This window comes from Lycium barbarum, chromosome 8 (assembly GCF_019175385.1).
Source record: "Lycium barbarum isolate Lr01 chromosome 8, ASM1917538v2, whole genome shotgun sequence".
In the NCBI taxonomy this organism is placed as follows: Eukaryota; Viridiplantae; Streptophyta; class Magnoliopsida; order Solanales; family Solanaceae; genus Lycium; species Lycium barbarum.
In genome coordinates, this window is record NC_083344.1 from 91,874,223 (window position 1) to 91,893,509 (window position 19,287).

The window sequence follows — 19,287 nt, forward strand, 5'->3', positions numbered from 1 at the left end:
ATTAGCGAAGCATATGTAAATGGTAGTTTTTTACGGAGAAAGCATAATAGGACTTCAGACACAGTGTGGAGGTGAATTCCAATTAGGTTGGTATCGCTAGCTGTTATGTGGGCTTGTTGCCATGTTTGTTATATATGTGGAATTTGACTGCTTCATCTCTATCTCTTGATATCTTACTTGTCATCTGCAAAGGAAGGAAAAAGCAAATGAATCATGTTGTGATGTGTATTTCATGGCAAGTTACTGTTGATCCCACGATATGTGGTGTTGTTGAGGTTTATTGCATACATGGCATGCATTCCATATTGCATAATGTGATATGATATGATTGTGATTAAAATGATGATAAGTGAGAGAGTGTAGCCTTCGAGGTCTTTGCAGGAGAGTGTACAAGAGAGATGAGAGCTCATGATCCGAGGTATTTATCGGAGTAAGATGAGTGCTCGTGATCCGAGGTCATTTACCGGAGCGAGAGAGTGCTTGTGTCTGAGGTCATTTGCCGGAACGAGGGTACATGGACTTCGCGGGTCCCCTATGGGTCATGGCTATTATGCATTTCCCTTAGCATATGTGTACGGGTTTGGAAAGTTATCCATTTTCTTGCATTGCATCTATATTCATTCATCCATTCTGAATGTGTACTTGGATATACTTCATCTGATCTCATACTTGAATATGTTTATTGGCTGTACTTGATTACTTATCTGTTCTAGATGACAAAGAACTAGCTGCAGATCCCCTCAGTTGAACTACACCTCTCGACGAACAGTCTCGCATAATGTGGTCGGGCTGACCACAAGTATAACACACATCCGAACCCAAACGGCACTGCATGCCGTGCAAATTACCATACTGAGCACATCGTGGTAGAGATGGCCTCATCTGGCTAGAACCACCTCTGACCTGGGAACTGGAAGCCCTAGAACTGTGGCCTAGCTCAAAATAAGTAGGTCTATCAAACCTCTGTCCTTGGAACTATGAAGGCGTACTAGCCGTTGAATAGGCTGAACGCCTAGAGAACTGTTGTCTATGACCACCCGATACTCACCAAAAGACCCAGAAGATCTAGCTCTCTTACTCTCACCCCTATCACGCTCTTGATTAGCTCGATGCTACTGCTTCCTATCCTCTAGACCCTGAGCATATGCCTGAATACGAGAGATATCCATACCCCCGTGAAGTCAGGCCGTCATGCAATCATTAATCAAATGTTTCCCAAGTCCACTCACAAATCGGTGTACCCGATCCTCCATCTTAGCTACAATCGTGGGAGCATACTTGGCTAGTGAATTAAAAAGAAGAATGTACTCCCGAACACCAATATTCCCCTGGCGTAAATTCAGAAATCGGTCAACTAGAGCCCATCGGGCCTCTGCTGGCATATAGTGCCGAAGAAAAGCCTCTGTGAACTCCTGCCATATTGTTGGGGGTGCATTAGCCCCTCTAGACGACACCCAGTTCTCATACCACTGGACAACAACATCACGCAACCATATGAAGCCAATTCTATTGACTCAGTCTCTAAAGCATGCATTACCCGCAATGTCCTCAACATCCGATTTATAAGATCCTATGGGTCGTCATCTGGTTTCGATCCAAAGAATTCTGGAGGGTCCAAATTGATGAAGTCTCAAACCCTAGCACTAATAGCCCTATCAACATAACCAATACCCTGACATTGGGCCAGAGCAGCCACTAACTGAGTCAATAACCGAATAACATCTCGCATCTCCTGGCCTGATGCATCATGTGGAGGAACTAGGGGTACTGTAGCCGTGGCCTCCCTGGGATCCGCTAGAACGAAAGAGCTTTGAGAAGACTGCGATGGGGCCTCACTCTGGCCCGCAACTTCTAGTGGTACTCGACTGGTACCCTCATCTGTCGCAGCTTTGCCTCTCTGGCTAGCTGAAGCTCTCCCCATCACAAGCATCGCGAAATCACAATATGTTATTAGAAAAGAAATCCTGATGGTACGGCTCTATCGCACAATCTAAGATAAGACAGAAGGACAATCTTCCTAAATGTCCTGCAGCCTCCTGTTTATAAGTATGGGGCACAATACATGATAAATAAGACTTTGCTAGACACGACTTGTAGACAACCCTAGGACGCAACTGCTCTGATACCAAGTTTGTCACGACCCAAACCGGAGGGCCATGACAGGCACCCAGGCCCTACCTGCCGAGCACCACTAATCATACCTTCGTATCATAATCATAAACAAGAGTGGACCTCAAGGGTCGTTAGATAAAAATCTGCAAGGCCATAAGACAGATATGCTGAAAAAGGGATGAGCCCGGAAAGACATACTATATGACTATGTTGGTCACAAACTGTGCAAGCTGACAAGGTTATCATGAAATGCTACACAACAAAAATATAAGCCGAAGAGGACATACAACTTCTAACTATACCATGACTGTCTACAAGCCTCTACTGGAGTATCTGACATAATAAGGTCGGGAAAGGGCCCCGCCGTACCCTTATGCACACAAAAGTATAGCATACCAAAAACATAGCAGCAACTCCAGAACAAGAGGAGTGCTTCAATATCAGCTAAACAGCAGCCTACAGTAGCGGATTTTCAACCTGTCTACCTGAACCTACGGGCATGAAATGCAGCGCCCCCAGGAAAGGGACGTCATAACGGACAAAGTATTGAGTATGTAAGGCATGAAATTAACATGAAAGAGACATAAGAGTACATAGGATGAAATGAATGCAACGGGTATGTCTGAACTGCCTCTGTGGGCCAATGATATACATAAATACTATGCATTCATGCATAAGGGTCATACATATATATACGTATATAACGCTTATCAAGCCTCTGTGGGCATCATCATCATGTGACCAGCTGATCAGGTAGTAGTGCATATATGACGTCGTCACCTTCCCCATACCTTATACATATATATAATACATAATATACACGTATATAACGCTTGAGGGGTCATAGGTCTGTACACACACATACACACAAAAATTAAATGCAATGCAAGAACACGATAAGAGTACATCCTAAATCTGTCGGAGTGACGTAAGGTCGTTACACCTCCGAACATCGTTATGAGACAACATTTTCCTCAACAAGTGACTCTATGAATCATGCTGACTATGTAGAAAGACTTACGGGAAACAACTTTATACAACGTGAATCAACATGGAACATCCCTAGCTACTAAGAATGGATTCATTATGGAGTAGCGTTCCGTTTACATTTCGTTCATAAGGATCATGCCAAAAGAAGGAAAGCTAGCCTTAACATACCTCAAGTCGTCGAAGCAATCTAACAACGAGCTTATCACAACTAGAGTGCCAATCCTATAACAAAGGAATACATATACAGCTTAGATGACGCTAGTATATCAATGATAACTCGATTCTAAAGTGAAACAGACAGCTTTCCCTTATTTCTTAATCATCACCACAAAGTCCACAATCAACAATAAAAACAACAACTTCATATGATCTTTTTTAAGCTCATATCCACGACATTTAAAGATATACAATTGAGCAGCCCGATATACGCTTGTATACAACACTTATACACTTTCTTCTTCCAAATACACCAGGTATAACAACCTCAACACATTCTCAACATCAACTATTATCCGCATAACAAGATTTTTGCTCAAAACACACTAACAATCATGGCTCAAGTTAGATTACAACTCAAAATAACATCAAGTTCATGTTTGAACCTTTCCTCCAATTTCTTTCTCCCAAACCCTAGCATAACTATCACATAAACTCATAAATATGGAAATAAGATGAAATCTTAACTCAAGAACACTTCAATTCCAAGATTACTTCACCTTGAAGTATCCTCCAAAGCTTCTACAAGAAGGAGAAACAAGCTCAACAATACTTTGAAAACCCTAGGCACTTGATTCTCACTTTGCTCTTTGATCTTTACTTGGGGAGTAATTGAATATGATGGGAGAGGGTTTCTAGAGCTCATATGAACTTAGGGTTGAGTTAAAATGACTTAAAAATGAGAAGGGGTTGTAATATAAACAAACAGCAAATTCCACTGCCTCGGGAATACGGTCCGTATATACCGGTCGTACAATTTTATACGAACCGTATATATGGTCCGTATTTCCCAACCTCAAAATCAACCTTCTCTATTATATATTTAAATCACTAAATATGGTCAGTATCTCAAGATACGGTCCCAACAATACAGTCCGTATAAAATAATTAGAATGAAACTTTATCGAAACGTATTCTCTTCAATTCACTTATTCTCTAATCCTTCCACAACTTACCAAACATGAACTTAAACCCTTATAAACATCATATAGGCATGTCCAACCTCGTGTAACCTCGGAGACAGCCCCGGTGTCTAAGACTAGGGAAACTAAGATACGACAAATCTCAACGTATAAAATTATGAGGTTTAATATACCTGCCATGCCTGCAGCCCGGAGACTCCGCTTTTATATACTTGTCTTTTCATAAGCTTGGGACAGTATTTCTAGTATTGAGACTTGTATTTTCTTTTTGACTATGTATTTATATATTAGTAGCTCTTGGACGAGTTCAGACCAGTTTTTGAGGTTATTATGTATTAGTACGTCCATATTGATTTTTATTTAAAACCATATTAAGATTGTTAGTATAATATCGTTTTACTTTCGCGTTTATGAATTTTAAATAGGATGAGATAGTTTTAAGGGAAGGGTTCGCCCACCAGAGGGGATAGTATAGGTGCCCGCACGACCTCGTGATTTTGAGTCGTGACAAGTTGGTATCAGAGCCATAGTTTCACCGGTCTTACAAGTACAAGAGCAATGTCTAGTAGAGTCTTGCGGATCGGTGCGATGACCTCCATACTTACCTGTGAGAGGCTATAGGACATTTAGGAAACGTCAATTTCTTTCACTCCTTTCGTGCTATTTTATTCAAATTGGTATCTCACTTCTATTCCTATTCTCTCACAGATGGTGAGGACACATGCGACAGTCCCGAGAGACGAGGTGCCAGTACCTGTTACGGTTCACTTTTACGCGGGTGCATAAAAGCGACTAAGAGGTTGTTGACTCTATTTGGATTTTTGTATTTTTAGAGTCGCCACCTAATTTATAAGGAAAATTAGGAAAACCAAGGTAAAGGGTTTATTCAAATAAGAGAAAACTCCTTTTTAAACCAGAGTTTGAGGTAAGGATTCTGGTGATCCTTAGGGTAGGTTTTAAGCACCCTAGTATTAAGGATCCATAGAATACAGTTGACCTACTAGCTTCAATGTGTGATTAACTGTATTACTTGCTAAAATATTTTCTTTCTTGCAAAAACTGTCATATCATAACTCCTTTGGGCAAAATCTTTTGAAGATGTTAAATCCTTTTTTGGAAAAGGCATATGAGGTTCAAATGGTCATTTCACTTTTCGGACCAAAAACACACTCAAGGTTTCTCTTGAGTAGAGTTCAACTTAGTTCAGTCCCAAATGTTATGTCCAATATAATCCTTATAAGTTTTGCAATGTTCTCGTTTAGGTCCTTCGCAAATGTGCCATGAAAATTATACAATGTTTATAAAAATGTCCCTTTCATTTATAGTCATGAGATTTATCCATTTTTTACTTTCATTGAAGGTCAACCATATCACTTTAAATCCTTTCCTCAAACTCGTATTTAAAGTAAAGCTCCTTTGTTTAATTAGCTTTATGTGGGCCAAGGCCAAAACTGTTTTTTGGAAACTTGAGTCATTTTTTATTATAAATAGTTTCAACTAGATTCTAACCATAGGGTTTTCAATACCACACAAGCATATTTTAGAAACATGTTCATACAAAATTAATGTAAACATAAGAATAAAAGGAAGGGAAAGAAAATTTAGCTTCTTGGGCTTGGGCCCAAATCATTCTGCAATCCTATTCCTATAGGTCTTCTATGCTCTTTCTAATTATTCGTCCAAAGCTCTAAGCATCCAATTTTTTTACTTCGTCTTTAAGCTTTGCTCTACATAGTTCACTTTATTTGTACCTCACATAATGGAAACAAAAGTGGTTAGTCAAAATGATACGCCCCCCTTTTGTGTGGCTTATATAAGTGTGTACAAATATTCTTTCTTTGGAATCGTATCAAAACCCTTGAGAGTTTTGATTACGAAGGCTTAGACTTATGTTTTCGAATTTTGGCTAGAAACCGAGTCAAGTCACGATTGCGAATACTAGTTTGCTTGTTAGCCATACTAGTTCACATCCATACGCTTGTCAATTTCTACCTTATGATTTTATTATAAGTATCATTATCGCCTTAAAAATGTCTTAACTGAGGGACAACCTTTCCAGAAACGGCATGGCCTCAAATTAAATGTTCTCATCGGCCTCAAGTGTAGTATCATATTCGAATCAATGAACTTCCCCAAGTATAGCAATTTGTTCTCTATTAACAAAGCAACAACTACTGTGCCAAAATATAGTAATAATTTATCCCTTCTCAAGTGCAACATTTGTTTCTTATAGTCATCAATGATGTGTTATTGTAACCAATAACAATAACAGGCAGCCACAACAAACAGCAACAATGCAACAACATATGGCAACAACCATGTTTTTTCATCAAGTATTAAACTCGAAAGGCAGTAGAAAACTTTACCCAATTTAAGCAGCTCAGGGGGAGCAACATAACAGCAAAAGGGCCTTTGAAGTGCAGTAGAGATCAACTCCAAATACAACAGAAATTTAGTTCAATATGCAGCAGCACTCATCAAGCAAACATGGCAGCAGCCATTTCTCAAAATGCAACAAGCACTTGCTCAAAAGGCAGCAGTTGTTCTTAAAAACAACAACCAAATAGCCTTGAACACAAAAGCTTCCTCAAAATATGACTTAAAGCTCATTTAACATTTGAAGCTCCCCCAAATCATGCAAAAATGAAAAAAGAAGAAGTGAAGGATGAGTATCAAGAAGTAAAAGGGATTTTGACAAGATAAATCAAATTAGATACTTCTGGTTTAAACTTGGGCAATAGTTAAGGTGACAAAAGAATTAAGTTCAAAACCATCAAGACAGTTCATAATAAAAACCTAAAATCTCCAGTAGTTGTAAACTAAGAGAGGGCAAGGACAAACTCGTAAAGTTAGAAATTTGGGAGCTTGTTGTTAATTAAAACTTAATAGTCAACTATTGATGTGATTTCTAGCGAAAGTGAGAGTATCAATTCAACACAGCATACCTCAGAAATGGAATTTCAAGCCTAATCATAATATCAGACTAAGCATCAAGCTTGAAAGATAAGACAGAAAACAGGGGCTACCACTATCCATGTTTCCAATGCCGCTCAAGGTCAAAAGGTTTCTAGAACCTTAGGCATAGCAGGCTACCGGAGGAGGCTAAACCAAAGCCAAAACTTGCCTTGGCTTTTAGCCGACATGATAATCATAAGACAACAGGGAAACCACTAAGAGGAAAAAGAGCTCTGAATCATATGAAGATGACAGTTTGGCACATGACACACAAAAGATAGTTGTTCTGGAAAAAAGGTTCCCAAACAAAATGCATCAACACTATTCCACCCTAGCAGATGCTTAATCATATAGACAAAATTCTGATTCTACAACCCAAGCATTGATCTCAGATTTCAACTACACTTCCAAACATCTTATCAGATTGACTTGTCAAAAATAGAAGACTAACTCCACAGAAAGTGAACTGAACTCTAAACAACCTTTAGAACATCTTAAGGTACTCTCAAATGTTCATGATCATTTATTGAACAACTAAAGCACTCATACTTCAATCAGATAGCTGAAAGACAAGATTTAAATGGGAGGGGGCACATTCAAACTAAGTCTCAACAAACAAGTAGAAACCTGAATTGATTTTCATGTATACTTATCTTATAACCTTTGATTAGAAACAACAAACATATTTTCACAATCACATGCAATATTTTTAGTTCTTTACATGATTTAGGGAAAGAAATCCAACAGATGCTTCATTGTTCAAGAATTCTATAAGAAGAAACTAACATTCATGGAAGGAAATAGCAGCTTGTTAAGCCTGCAAGAAAAAATACCACATACTTAGCCTAAAGCAAGTAAGTTCCTTTTGTTAGAGCTTCAATACTCAATAGAGAAAAGGGCAGATTCAGATTTAGCCAAGCATATTTGGAGTGCACAAACAAATCTTCTTTACTACCACAAACAAGCAAACAAATTGGGATAGAAGCAAGTTAAACTTGTTTTAAAAATTCCTGTAGAGAACAAAGAATCATCAGGTTTGGGACTTATCCATCTTTAAACTGCTGTCCTGCTTCATTTTTAAGAATAACAAAAGAGAACCTCATGATTAACTACTTCAATCTTGGAACTACATGTTAGTCTAAATTTAAGAAAGACTATCAACTAATTCCAATAAATGAATGGACAGAATAATACAATAACCAAACATACTTAAGCTATTGATTTCCACTTAACTTGAAAATGAAAGATCATTAAGAACAAGATGATTAATAACTCTAGGAAAAGTACTGAACTACACTAATTCATACAGATTTCGACAGAAACGAAAGCAGAACTTTAAGAGAAAATAAAAAATGTTATAGAAAAGTGGGAGATTACTGTTTTAGACTAAATCATATATTTTAAGTAGTGTTTAGGTATGAACACAAGAAAACCAACAAATGAATAAACTGCTAAGAACAAAAGAAATAAATATATATTCAATGATTAGGTTAATCTTAATTCCATTACACACACTTCTTTTGTCTAACATGCTCAACTTGTTTGAAAAAGAATAGAGACGAGAGGTTAGAATATTTCTAAATTGTGGCCCTTCCATATAAAATCCCACTCCACGAAAAAGAGGCTAGAAAATGTTAATCTTTTTGACCAATGAACTGGTCTCCTTCACATGTCCTTGGATGGACCTGCGGGCTTTGCGCCTGCAATATTTTTTGATTGAATGATAAATGATTATTTTTTAAACTTCTTTGTTTGACCATAAGGAAAAAAAACATACTTCGGATTGAAAAAGTACCTTGTCCAATTATACGGATTATGCAAATTAAGTGTAACTTTTTAAAATTTATACGTAATTCAATCTGTGATTCGGCAAACCAAAGAAAAAGATAGACAAAAGAAATAATTATTATTAATAAACATATTTTGTGGTCGTCGCTCAATATATATAATTGACTTGCTCCCTCTATGGAGTACGAGGTCAAAACACTTTAACTTTGACTATAAATTCAGGTATAGATTCTTCAAGTTTTCAAAAACAAAATTACATATTTGAAAACTACACAAAAATTACTACGAGTCAACATAGCTAATGATTCAAAAAATATTTTCAAAAAGTTTGAAAAATAATAACTGTAGCTAGTTCAAAATACTAAAAAACAAAAATTGAAAAAAATTATAAAAAACAAAATTATTTGACACCAGATAAAATGGAATTTAGGGAATACTATTTTCTTCTTTTTCTTTTCCCCGTGAATTGCTTGGTTGAGTCATGAGTAGTTGGGAAAAAATCCTGACGTGAAGCAAATGAAAGTGCTGTGTGATGTACTCTAACTTGGGGTATAGTAATGTTACTTCTAAGAGTTTTTATAATCTTCCAACTACAATCATTGACATTATAATTTTTTTTTCTTCCTCTCTCTCACATTTTCTATTTAAGAAAGATTTCTTAGTTTGAATTAATTTTTAGTCATGGTTGTTGAGTTGGGTAACAAAGCGATTACTAGCATAGTCATTCTTTCTACAAGTCAATGACAGTGCAACATTTGACTTCGTTACCACCAACCATGATGTTATTTTTTTCAAACCCACAAATTGTATAGCACAATCAATCTTGTGGATTAGTCTACCATGTGTTAATATAGAAATAATTTTGAGTCACATCCTCAAATAATTTTACCGGATACCTATTATTTTCTACCAGCATAGACATCAATATTTTTGTCCCACAACATTTGAGTAGACGAGACAACAAACGGTGTAGCGTTATTCGTTTCTTTACAAATTTAAATCTTGATCTCCCATGATTTTTACTCATTTTATTGACTATTAACAACATTTATAAATGTTCGCACTCCAATTGTCTATTTTTATTACAATTCGTGTCCAGTCAGAGACCTTAGCGTACAAGAATACGATGAAATACCTTCTAACAACTTTTCACTTCAAACTTTTCGGGCCAAACATTTATTTCTTAAACAAAGAAGAGAGAAGGAAATAATCTTTTTCAACATCTTTGCTTTTTTATTCCATTTAAAACGGTAACAATTAAATTTATATGTGTTTTAAAGGATATGTGGCTTGATTAGTGATTTATGTAAAGCAATACGTGATAATAAGCAATATATTAGTGAATAAGAAAGAAAGTAGTTTAAGAAATCAAGATGTTCGTCATTGTGAATTTGGTCCTGTTTTGGAAAGAACCACCTCTGTCTCGAGCCAAACCAATAGAAAGCTTCAATCTATAATTTTCAGATTACAAGTATGAGTGTGTATATAAAAAAAACTAGCCCTAAAATGAAGGAGGTTCACCCCTATTTATAGCAAATAGTAGATGGGCCTTTGTACAACCCTAAAAATGCCCTTTAAGAAAACCCTAAAATCCACAAAAATGGCGCTTCGTACGAATGTCAGAGATTCCATATGGATGTCAATGTAAATTATGGCTCGATTGGCGGCGTGTGACATGGCTCGTAACGGATCCTTCAAACTTGTGCCGAGTGTCTTTCGCTCGGGCTCGAAGTCTCTCCGCCTATCAACATTCCCTCAGTTTCTGGCGTTTAGTTGGATAAGCTCACAACTCCTCGGTCCTCGACCCTTTTGATCTTATTAAAGGCTAATGATCTCGTTTTACTTCGACCTCATACCGGATGGCCACGACTTTTACCTCTGTTTCCACCGTATACAGATAGTCCCCATACTTCCCGGATCGAAGTTGCTGAAGTGATAGGAAGTGGAATGACAATCTCGGTGACTTCCTTAGAAATCTTCCCTTTGGAAACAGGCGAGAAATGAGACGTATTTTCATGTCACGTCCCTCTCACTTCAGACACATGTATTTTCTTGGCTGGACGCCCCTGCGGTTGTCAAATCGTAACCGCCTCAACATTTATTATCTCTTTCCTATAAAAGGTCGATCCCTTTTATTTTTTACTTTTCACCACTCGATCATTTTTACCCCCAGAATTTTCTGCCTTCTTCTTGCTTCTCTTTAGATCTTTATTTGGAAACTCTGAATCTTCAAGATTTTCTGAGAATTTTTATCCGAGATTAATAAATCTTCTTAGTCTTCTGGGAAATTCTCTTCCAATCTTCATAGCTCCATATTTTGACCTCCAAACCATCATAACTTCATATTTTGATCTTCAAATCTTCATAACTTAATACTCCGATCTTCAAAAATTCATAACTTCATACTCCGATCTTCAAAACTTCAAAGAGATCTTTAAATCTCCATAAAATTCTTCAACCCTTCAAAATGGAAACAAACACCGGCTCTACTTCAAAGGACGTTCCCTCTGTTTTTTCTCCATCTCCGGATGTCGAGGTTGTTGCCAGTCCTGAGGTCACTACTCAAGCCAGTTCCTTTGAACCCCAAGCTTGGGACATAATACATCCCAGCTATCATTTCGATAACGAGTTTGTTGTCGAGACGGTAGTAAAAAAGGCCGACAGAGGTTACGACGTCAGGCGTTATCCTACGTCGATTAAAGCGATGGACCTCTCCAGAGTCCGAACTGACTGTGGTTGGGACAACCCCCTTTAGAGATCATTGTCCCCGGTGATGATGATAAAGTCACCGACTTCAAGGAGGGGTATTTAAAATCCTACACTTACCTCTTTACCTTTAAGCTCAACCCTCCAATACACCAGGTCATCCTCGATATGTGCCGGATGTATAATTTGTGCCTTGCGCCAATTGGTTCGAATGTTTGGAGGATCGTGACTTGCCTCCGCTTTCTGGCAGACAATATGAAAGCGGAATTCACTCTGCACCACTTGATCCGGCTATACTGTCCGAGGGTTTTTCATGGCGGAGTAATAAAGCTCGCCAAACGAGGGGAGAACCCTATACTTTCCAGCGTCGACGAGAATAGAGATCGAGGCTGGTATGAGCATTTTATTCGGGTTAGAACTGCGGATATCATACCAGTGGCGTCCATGCCCTTCCCTGAGTAGTGGAACGACACACGTAAGTTTCTCAGAACTTATTTCTGTTTTCGTACGCCTCCGACCAATCCTCTAACTATTTTGATATTCCAGCCACTGCGTAGGTTCCGGACACAATACCTCATTTCCATGGTTGGGTGGAGAGTATTATAAATCAACACCCGCACCAACAGCGGACATTGAAAGATCTAGTTGGAGATAGGTGGGCAGCACAGAATCATGGTAAGTATTTTTCCCTCTTCCTCTACTTCGTGGTTTTCCTTATGTTCATCTTCTTTCCTAATTGATGGTATTCATTTTTAGGTTTGGCGAGGGGTTCCTCGATCCCTAAGCCTGAACCAGAAAATGCTTCCGTTGAACCGGACTCCGAGTTTGACCCTTCGAGCACTGCTCGAGTCATCGCCGAGGCAGAAAAGAATAAAAGGAAAGACAAATCTTCCAAGCCCCCGAAACCATCATCATTGGGCCATAAAAGGAAGAAAAGCTCTAAAGGTGGGCATCTGGCGTTTAGGGATTAAAAGACCTCCCTGAAGGAGAAGTTTGGGTCGCAAGAGTTAGCTCTGACCCCGCCAGTACTACTGCTGCCGCGAAAGGAACTACTCCGATGGAGGTCCTGGAGGGAAGCGTCACAGCCGAACAAGCCGGTTCTGCCGCAGACGGGGGAGCTGAGAACCCTGCAGTCCCCTTAACAGATTTACCCCATACTCCGGTCCCTTTGAGGGCCATTGAGATGATCGGGGTTGGGGACGACACCTCCCCCGAGGCGGAGCTTATGGCCAAGAGGGCCAGGCAAGCCGAAAAAACTTCCTCTCCCCCTCCTGTTCATGCTTCGAAACAGGAAAGTTTTGAGCATATGTTCCCCGAGGACGGGACTGCTAATATCCCCGCTGCAACAGCGGATGTCTCTAGGTTCGGCCATCTTGCCATTCCGCAGGTATCAAGGAGGGCTACCCAGATCACATAATCTCGTTCGAGATCTCGTCTTATAGACGTCTTCCCGGCTCCAAGCGTAGACCCGAGGAAGACTAGGTCGGCAACCATCACTGTTCCCAAAGATTGCAGCTTTTTATCCGGCCCCGTAGGGGTATCCATCTATCTTCGTCCTCTCGTGAAGAAATTCGATAGAGAAAAGATGGTCGGGCTCTCGTGGCAATGTCTCCTTAACGTGAGCATGCATGCTTCCAATCGGGTAAATATTCTTCCCTTCCAAAGAGTTAGATTTATTTAGAGTAATCTTCAGCATTTGTTGATTCCTAACTTTTTTTTTTCTCCTTGGCAGTCTGTCGTGCTCGAGAATGAGGGTTTTCTCCGAGCCCAACGAGAGGTGGATGACCTACGGGCCCAATTGGATGCCCAGAGTCGGGAAATAGAGAAGTTCAAACTTCTCTTTCAGCAGAAAGAAGAACAGCTGAGCCAAATTGTCAATCCTTCGACCCTCTGAACTAAACTTCAAGAGACCAAGGAGGAGAACCTCCAGTTGATAAATGACTTCGCAGACTTGACCGAGAAGAATAAGGTAGGGGGACAAATGGCAGCTCACCCGTGAGAACTTCGATAACATTACGAAGTTCGGGGAGCTAGAGGCTGCCATTGCCCAACTGAGGCAGGAACTGGACTTCATTAAAGCCGAGGACGCAAACATGAAGGAGCAATTCACTCAGCTCGAGTCTGAAGGGATTGTCGAGAAGGAAACCTTGAAGGTTGCCCAAGAAAAAGCCGAAAGTCGGGCCCTGGCTAATATCAAACTCCAGAGTGAGCTTGATGCTACTTTTCGAGATAATGAGGGACTTCAGTCCGAGCTCCAAGCTTCTAACCATGCTCTCAATACTCTAAGTGAAATGAAGGCCGAGCTGGAGGTTAAGCTGCAAAAGGCTCAGGCCGATATGGATCAAGCCCACGACGAAGTTGAGGATGCCGAGGCTCGTTCTGTTCTGCAAGTAGAGTATGAGAAGTGGAAGTCTCGAAGGTCTACTCTAGAAGAGGCTCGACGCATCATTGAGGATATTTCTGCCAGGATCAACGAGGCGAGGGAACTCTCCAGTTAAAAGCCAAAATAATACTTGATAATAGTTCCGAGGATGCCCCCGAAGAATCCGATTCTGGAGACTCGGACTCTTCTTTGAAGGAATAGATAGGCATAGGGAGCCTTTGTATTTTCTTTCGGTTTTTGTAAATCAAGGTCGGGTCTTCGGCCTTTTATGCTATAAAATTTGTTTTTGGCTTTCTTTTGTTGGTGTTTCTTCTACTATTTTCAATACTTAGTCGTATGAGACTTAAGAATAGATCCCTAAATCAGATAACGTTTGTGACATTATTTCATTTGAAAGTGAATTATACTTGACCTTTAGTCCTTAGCGATTTTCATCTTATCAGACGAGTAATTAATAACTTCATTTTTAATGAAAATTCAAACCAACTTAACTTAGAAGTTTTAGGATTTATTTATATCGGTTATTTTTCATCTGATATCTTTATGAGGGCTCGTATGTGGGAGTCTTTTTATGCTTGTGAATTCGGACGTCTCCGAATCACATCGGGCATATGGATTGAAGTCTTAATTACTTAACCCTTTTTTGACTATTTGAAGTCTTTGTAAATTGGGCTGGGTTTATTATTACCTTGGTGCCTTTGTCTGTTTTGTGACGGCAGTCCCCAGTCAAGGGTAGCCCATGGGCCTTAAAGATCAACTATTCTGGTATTTCCATAAGGGCGTAACCGATGCATATTTTCTTCGAAATAGTCTTCTTATTTCAAATATTTATTTCATATAGAAAGCTAAGAACTTATATTCGACACTCGACTCATTTTGCGTTTTGTCGTAGCAAAACTATCCGGGCACGATTCATTCGATCGTTTGACCCTTACATCAAATCCTAATGCAGAAAGTTCAGTAAGTACAAAAAATAAAAATGTCTCGACTTCTTAAAGCTTTTCTCGATCTTTCCATCTTGACAAGGGTATCATAGTCCCCTAGTGTTTATATGTGAAGCATGAGCAGAAAAACACTATAAAAAACAGCGTCGGGGAGTCCCAGTTCTCGGCACTTGGCTGGTCTTCAAATCCTCGACACTTAGCCTGGTTTTTTAATAAGAACTAACACGTTGAAAGTTGTTACGTCGTTAAAAGCCTCGCCGGAAAACTCACTTCAGGATAAAATCGAGCTAAGGAAAAAAGGGTGTAGCTAAGAAAAAAAGAGTTAATGACTTGTCGAGCATTGTCGTAAGTTATCTCGGAAGGAATTTCGAACCAACAAATGATGTGGTCCTAAATGAATTTAATGACCTCTTTCTCCCTGACTTTCTCAAAGGCCTGTGCTTCAACCCATTTAAAAAAAATAGTCAGTCACAAACAAAATGAACCGAACCTTACCAGGAGCCCAGGGCAAAGGCCCGACAATGTCCATTTCCCATTTCATAAATGTCCACGGAGATAGAACCGGATGCAGCAATTCCTCCCGTTGATGGATCATCGGTGCATGTTGTTGGCACCCGTCGCATTTTCGAAAAAAATTCTTCGCGTCCTCCTCTATCTGGTTCCACTAGTATCCGGCTCTCATTATCTTTCGAACCAAAACTTTAGCTCCCAAATGGTTTTCGCAAGTCCCTTCGTGGACGTCTCGCATCACATAATTTGTTTCTCTGAGCCCTAAACATTTAGCCAAAGGCCTTCAAAAAGATTGGCGATACAACTGTCCATCGACCAAGCAGAATCTCGCAGCTGGTTCGAAGAGACCTTGACTCATTAGAGTCCGCTGGGAGTTTCCCATCTTGGAAATAGTCTATGTACTTATTGCGCCAGTCCCACATCAAGCTCATTGCATTTATCTCAGCGTGACCATTTTCCACTGTCGAATTCATCAACTGAACGATCGTGCCAGAGCTGAATTCCTCTATTCCGACTGACGAACATAAGTTGGCCAATGCATCTTCCTCATTGTTCTGTTCCCTTGGTACATGCTGCATAGTCCATTCTTTGAATCGGTGTAAAATTACTTGAATCTTTTCCAAGTATCTCTGCATTCGTTCGTCTTTTACTTCGAAAACACCATTGACTTGATTCACAACAAGAAGAAAGTCACATTTTGCTTCGATGACTTCAGATCCTAAGCTTCGAGCCAATCCCAAACCTGCAATCATAGCCTCATACTCGGATTCATTTTAGTCAATTTTAATGCCTTGATTGATTGTCGAATAATATCGCCTGCGGGGGCCTTAAAAATAATTCCCAGTGCAGACCCTTTCACGTTTGATGCTCCGTCCGTGTGTAGGGTCCAGATCCCTGAGGTTTTTCCTGAGGTTAGTAAAAAACTCTTTTTCCACCTCAGGAACCATTGCGGGTGCAAAGTATGCTACAAAGTCAGCTAAATTTTGGGATTTAATAGTCGTCTTGGGCTTATATTCGATATCATAACCCCTTATTTCTAAGGCCCATTTTGCCAATCTACCTAACAGCTCCGGTTTATGCATGATATTTTTTTAATGAGTACGTGGTTACTACACATATAGGATGGCATTGGAATAAGGTTTCAGTTTCCTAGAAGCACTTATCAAAGCTAAAGCCAATTTTTCTAGGTGAGGATAATGTGTCTCTACGCCCCCTAATGTTCTACTCACATAATAGATAGGGAATTGCGTACCTTCTTTTTCTCGGACCAAAACACCGCTTACCGTGACTTCGGATACTGCCAGATATAAGAACAACCGTTCCTCTGCCTTCGATGTGTGCAACAAAGGTGGACTCGACAAGTATCACTTTAAATCTTACTCGACAAGTATCACTTTAAATCTTCCAAAGCTTTTTGACATTCCGGTGTCCATACGAAGTCATTCTTCTTCTTCAGCAGTGAAAAGAACCGGTGACTTTTATTCGAAGACCGGGAGATGAATCTGCTCAGAGCCTCGACCTTCTAGTTAACCTTTGCACCGCCTTCATGTTATTAACCACTTTGATGTCTTCAATGGACTTGATTTTGTCCGGGTTGATTTCAATTCCTCGGTTTGACACCATGAAACCCAAGAACTTACCTGATCTAACTCTGAAGGCATACTTCTCCGGGTTCAACTTCATGTTGTATTTGCGAAGTGTATCGAAGGTTTCCTGCAAATGCTTCAAATGGTCCTCTGTTTCCAGGGAATTAACTAGCATATCATCAATATAAACCTCCTTTGTTTTACCTATCAACATTTGGTCACTAGGCGTTGGTAAGTTGCACCGATATTTTTTAATCCGAATAGCATTACATTATAGCAATAAGTCCCATATCTAGTTATAAAAGAAGTTTTCTCTTGATCCTCCGGGTCCATCCGAATCTTGTTGTACCCGGTGTAGGTATCGAGAAAACATAACACCTCAAGTCCGGCCGTCGCATCGATCATTCGATCAATGTAAGGCATAGGGAATGAATCCTTCGGGCATGCTTTATTCAAATCCTTCTAATCAACACGCATTCTTAATTTATTATCTTTCTTTGGCACGACCACGACATTAGCTAACCAGTCCGGGTATTTGACCTCCCAGATGGAACCTATTTTTAAAAGCTTTTTTACCTCCTCTTTGACGAAGGCATGCTTGATTTCGACCATCGGTCTCCTTTTCTGTTTCACCGGAGAAAGATTTTGATCGAGGCTTAACTAGTGTGTCGTTACCCCCGATGGGACACCTATCATGTCTAAATGGGATCATGCAAAACAATCGGCATTAGATTGAAAAAATTCAATTAATTTACACCCGAGCTCCGGGGTTAATCCCGTGCCCAGGTATACCTTTTTATCCGGTAGATGTACGAACAATATAATTTGTTCCAGTTCATCAATGGTTGCCTTGGTTGCGTCCGAGTCATCAGGCAGCACGAACGACCTGGGTACACGGAAATCATCTTCTTCGAAGTTCAGGCTCATTTCTTCATTTTCTTCCCTCGAACTGACCGGGCCTCCATCCTGTAATGGCTATTTAGCATCTTTTCCTTTGGCAGGTTCAGCAGTCTTTAGGGATGGTTCCTTTTGAGTGGGAGGTGCTTCTTCGATTGCGAACATCTCCCTTGCCGCAGATTGCCCGCCACGGACCATTTTTATCCCTTCCGAGATTGGAAACCTCAATATTTGATGTAATGTCAAGGGTACCGCCCTTATGCTATGAATCTATGGTCTGCCGAGAAACACGTTGTATTTCATCTCAACTTTGATGACATAGAACACCGTTTGTTGAATAGTCCCGGCGATTTCTCCCTTAGTAGTTTCTCTTGCCATGTTGAATCCGCTAAGAACCCGAGCTGCTGGCACAATTTGGTCCAACAGCCCAAGTTGTTCTACCACTCTCCACAGGATAATATTGGCCGAACTACCTGGATCAATCAAAATACATTTAACTTGAGATTTAAAAATAAGGATAGAGATTACCAAAGCATCATTGTGGGGCTGAATGATGCCCTCTGCATCCTCATCAGGCACATAATCCCTGGTTCTTTTCTCATGAACAACCGAGACCTTTATCCTTTTCATCAACGGACCTCGTGGTATTTCGGTTCCACCGATTATCATATTAATCACGTACTGAGGATCCATGGGCTCAACCTGCTTGTGATTTTCCCTGCCCTTATAATTTCCTTTAGCTCGGTCACTTAAGAACTCACGAAGGTGACCATTTTTCAATAATCGAGCCACCTCTTCTCTCAGTATCTTTTGTCCTATGACCATGAGTACCACGATACTCACACATCACACTTGGATCTCTTTGAGCAGGGTCAGACCTTAGTGTCCTCGGCCATCTTGCATCATAATATGGCCAATGGCTAAGAAAAGATCTGTGACGTCAAGTATATAAAGTCACATGCTCCTGTAGGTCCGTTGTTCCATCATACTTTGGAATATCGGGCATTTTGAACCTCTTCGGGATCAACTTCGGCGTCGTGCTCAGAGGAAAGGCCTTTGAGTATATCTTTTTGAGTCCAGTCCTTTCAAAATCGGAGGGCCCCTAGGGATCTGGTCCACTCGAGAGTTGTACGTTTCTACCTTTTTCTCGTTAGATTCAATCCGTTTAGCCAACGCTTCGAGCATTTTCAGGATCACGGCAGATGCACCGGACCCCGATTCGTTACCACTATCAGCAACCCGATCTTCCACTCGGTTTGGCTAAATAGCCTGACTTG

At 40.1% G+C, this 19,287-nt stretch overlaps 1 protein-coding gene across 1 annotated transcript; it reads right to left on the reverse strand.

Moving 5' to 3' along the window:
• Positions 1 to 15,796: 15,796 nt before the first annotated feature.
• LOC132607952 (uncharacterized) lies at positions 15,797 to 16,279 on the reverse strand. The gene has a single exon (XM_060322034.1). The coding sequence runs from the start codon at positions 16,277 to 16,279 to the stop codon at positions 15,797 to 15,799; it is 483 nt and encodes a 160-aa protein (XP_060178017.1).
• Between the last annotated feature and the right edge of the window lie 3,008 nt (positions 16,280 to 19,287).